The 4,150-nt window shown below is 66.4% G+C and overlaps 1 protein-coding gene across 1 annotated transcript in view; it reads left to right on the forward strand.

Annotated features, from left to right (window-relative positions):
- Positions 1-500: 500 nt before the first annotated feature.
- The window catches only part of USP43 (ubiquitin specific peptidase 43), a 28,265-nt gene continuing 24,615 nt past the window's right edge, over positions 501-4,150 (forward strand). Inside the window, 2 exon segments of the mRNA XM_009285441.1 lie at positions 501-560; positions 880-1,020. Of these exon segments, the coding sequence (XP_009283716.1) occupies positions 501-560; positions 880-1,020 (201 nt within the window).

Consider the following 4,150-nt stretch of genomic DNA (forward strand, 5'->3'; position numbering starts at 1 on the left):
CAGCGGTGGGGGGGGCAGGTCGCCCCCCCGCCCCACCCCTGGCCTTGGGGGGGGGGTGCTGGCGGGAACCCCCTGGCATGTGGCTCCATCAGGGACATCTCTGGTCCCCCTCCCTGGTCTCACGTGCTCCACTTCAGTCAGAGGGCGCTGAGTGCCGGACTCCGACGGGCTGAGCATCCCCAGTTTTGGGATGCAGGAGGTTTGCTCAGGGGCTTTCCTCCTGCCTGTGCGGGCAGGGCTGGCAGCTCCCCTGGCCCACGGGCCGCACATTTGCTTGACTGTATGAACAGCCCTCGTCTCTTCGAGGGACTTGGGTGGCTGGGCTGGCACCGCCAGCATCGCCTGGCTGGGGAAACTGAGGCACGGGGAGGCACTGGGCTGGCTGCTGGTGGTGGTACAGCACGTGCAGGCAGGGGCAGTCAGGGCCTGGGGGAGAGCTGCTACCTGCCGAGTAATCCCAGTGCTGGGAATTGCCTTCCCCTGGCTGTTACACCGAGTTGATGCCGTTGGAGCGTGCGGGGCGGGTGACGCTGGTGGGTCCCCGCGGGCTGGGCTTGCCCGTAGGGGTTTGTTGGGGTGTGCCCTGTCCCGTCGCCCGCAGCAAGCTGTCCCCTCCCGGCCTTATCCCGGCAGCTGAAAGCCAGGGCACCATGGCGATGGGCCACGGAGCTGCTCTCTTGGCCGCATGTGCCGGTGTCCCCGCTGCTCTGCTGTCCCTGGGGTGGCCGCGGTGTCTCTGCAGAGGCAGGACAAGCGCAGACGCTGTTGCAGGCAGGAAGCAGAGCTGGGTTTTTGTGATGGGTGCTAACGAACCGGCCATTCGTTAGTGCCGGGCAGCATGGCCCGAGGCTCAGTGTCCCACCTGCCCGTCTCTTGCAGAACATCGTCTCCAAGCACAGCTCGCAGTTTCGGGGCAACGCGCAGCACGACGCCCTCGAGTTCCTGCTCTGGCTGCTGGACCGCATGCATGAGGACCTGGGCGCCGCCTCCCCTGCCCAGCAGACCCGCGTCCCCGAGGAGGTGGGTGGCCCCCACCGGGGTGGCCGCACGTCCTGGCTCAGGAGGGGGATGTCCGCGCCAGGTCTGGGACCGGGGAAGCCGAGATGTCCTGGGAGGGGGCGGGCTGGAGTTGTGCCCCCCACCCCGGTATGGACTGGGGGTGGGGATGCGGGTGATGTGGTTTGACCGGTGTGTGGGGGGGAGGCTGATGGGGTTCGGGTGCTGCGGGGCTGGGCAGGGCGGTTGGGGTGCTGGGAGAGCGTGGGGATGTCAGCAGGAGCCCGTCTGGCTGAGCGCCCCGGTTCTGGTGGGCATCCCAGTTCTTGGGGTTGCTTGGCAGGGAGGAGATCCAGCCCCCCCGTCCCTCCCCGCCTCCAGCTAAGCCCGCTGTAATTACAGCGCTCGGTGGCTTTGCTGCTGGCAAAATGAGTAATTAAGTCTCCCTCCATCCATCTGCGCTCATGGCATCGCCCTGGCCCTGCCTGCCGCCTGCCTGCCTGCCTGCCGGCGCGCTGCCTGTTGCAGCGGATGGATTTGCGCAGCCGGCGTTTGCCGCGTCAGCTCGGCTCAGCAGCGTGCCGTCCCTGCTTTGGGGGTGATGCCCGTCTTGGGCACGGGGGTCCTGGGAGCAGCTTCATCCTCCCTGTCCCCAGCTTGGGGCATCATGGCCGTGACCGAGGGGTGCGGGTCGGGGCCCCTGCGGGCACCGGCCTCCAGCCTTGCACGGGCACAGCTCCATCCCGCGTGGGAGAGCTCGGCTGTGGTCCCCATCTCCAAAGCCTCTGGCCGGGGCAGCCCCGTGGCTTCCAGCCCTTCTTGGCTGGGGGGCTGCAGCCATCCCTGCACTGAGCTGAGCCGTCCTCAGCCCTGCCCACCTTTCCCCGGAGGCATTTAGATACCCCAGGCTGTTTGGGAGAGCCTGGCAGCGGGCAGCTCCCTTTGCTCGCTTGTTAAATGCAAGGTGCCAACACGTGCCATGGGCTGCGGCGTGACGCTGGCGGTGCCCTCGGCTGCCTGCGCTGGAGGCAGTGCTGTGGCAATGCCCGGGGTGCCTGCCTGGCTCTGGGGACAGGACCCTTTTTGTCCCCCCCCAGCAGCCTTGGTTTTGCTTGGCATCCCCTGGTCTTGGCCCCTTTTGGGGGATGCCGCCTGAGTGGCACCCACGCATCTGTGTCCTTGGGGATGGGGTGCCCAGTGGGGGCCGTGAGCCTGAATAAACGGCTTTGAAGTGTCTGGACGGAGGTGGGCACGCACGCACACATCCCGGTTTTGGGTAGTGCGGGCTGGGGGAGGAGGGTTTGTGCAGATACCGAAGGATGGGAATGGGGGGGGACGGTCTGCTCCTGGTCAAGCCCGTGCCGAGGCTCAGGGACCGGGGGAGCTCAGCTGGTGGAAAGCAGAAGACAAGGAGGTCGGTGGTCCAGGGCACGGAGCCAGGCAGGCTGGAGAGGTGGAAATACCCTCCTGGCTGTTCGATGGATGCCCACGAGGTGTCTGCCGTGGCACCCAGCAGGCTCTGGGGCCACCTGGGTGGGGACCAAGGCTTGGCTGCCAGGAGGGCTGGAGAAGGAGGAGGAGGAAGCGTCGCCTTGGGTTCTGGGGGGATTTGGGGCACAGGCACCGTCCAGGTCCCTTCTCTGCCACACCAGATGGACCCCGGCCCCGGGCAGACCATGAGGACATGTCAGGCTCAGCAGGACCCGGTATCAGCAGATGGCACGAGGAAAATCCGCCTCCCGGCCAAATTTTCAGTCTTGCTCATCGCGACACCAAAAGCCAAATACCTCATTGATTTTCAGTCTTGCTCATCGCGACACCAAAAACTCCTCTTCTTACCCCAAAACAGCCCAGTCCTTTCCCAAGCTACCGAGGCTCCTTTTTGTGACATCTCTTCTGCCATCAGGCTCTGCGTGCCCGTAGCAGGGGGTGAAGCCGCTGACTCCCGGCCCCTGTGCGTGGGGACGGGGGCTCCCTGCCCTTCCCAGGGCAGCAGGCAGGCAGGGAGACAGCAGGCAGGATGCGGGCAGGGAGGTGTCTCCTAACCAGGCAGGTTTGGTTGTGTAACATGGTCGTGTCCCAACATCCCCGTTCCCTACGGAGCAGAGCAGAGGACCCGGCCACTCTCGGGGTGTCCTGGGTGTGGGGCACGTCTTGCCCCCTGCAGCCGGTGCTGACATCCCCCGAATTTGGCAAAGGCGGCTGCTTCCCTGGACACTCGAGTGTCCGGCCTTTCCTCAGGATGGAGGAAAGGATCCTGTGCTGGCCCTGGGAGTGAGCAGCAGGGAGGCAGGCAGCCCGCCAGCGCCGTCCTTCATGCCTCAGTTTCCCCATGCACCAAGCAGGGGGGATGGAGAGAGGGCTCCCTCGTGCAGGGCTCCTCGCCCACCCTGAGGCAGAGTCCAGCCTATGGAAGAGCCAGTTTGTTTTGGGGAAGGGGGCCCAGTGTTGCTCCTGCTGTTGCTCAGGGACGTGCCACGGGCTTGCCAGGGGGAATGAGCTGCGGTGGCTCAGGGTGCCGGGAGCTGGTGCATCAGGCCCGGAGAGAGGTCAGGTGTCTGTGGTGTGGGGGGAGAGGCGGTCGGCCCACCGTCCGGGGCTGAGCCGGGGGACGCGGTGACGTGGGGAGGTGGCTGAGGGATAGATTGGCAGCGGAGCAAGCGCTCCCCATGGCTGCCTCCCCTGCCAGCTCGGGGGATGCTGGTGGAATGGCACTGCTCCCACCGTCTCTGCCGGACATGTGGCCCCTGAAAGCCCATCTCTGGGGCAGTGGGCCGGGGTGCTGGGTACCGTACCTGGTCTTGGGGTGCTGGGTGCTGTGCCACGTGCCATGCTCAGGGTGCCGTGCTGGGGTGCCGTGCCTGGGTTCAGCATGCCGGGTGCCATGCCTGGGCTTGGGGTGCTGTGCCGGGGTGCTGTGCCTGGGTCTCTGCCGGACATGTGGCCCCTGAAAGCCCATCTCTGGGGCAGTGGGCCGGGGTGCTGGGTACCGTACCTGGTCTTGGGGTGCTGGGTGCTGTGCCACGTGCCATGCTCAGGGTGCCGTGCTGGGGTGCCGTGCCTGGGTTCAGCATGCCGGGTGCCATGCCTGGGCTTGGGGTGCTGTGCCGGGGTGCTGTGCCTGGGCTGGTAAAGGCGCTGGGGAATGGGGAAA

This window comes from Aptenodytes forsteri, unplaced genomic scaffold (assembly GCF_000699145.1).
Source record: "Aptenodytes forsteri isolate BGI_AS27 unplaced genomic scaffold, ASM69914v1 Scaffold186, whole genome shotgun sequence".
Lineage (NCBI taxonomy): Eukaryota > Metazoa > Chordata > Aves > Sphenisciformes > Spheniscidae > Aptenodytes > Aptenodytes forsteri.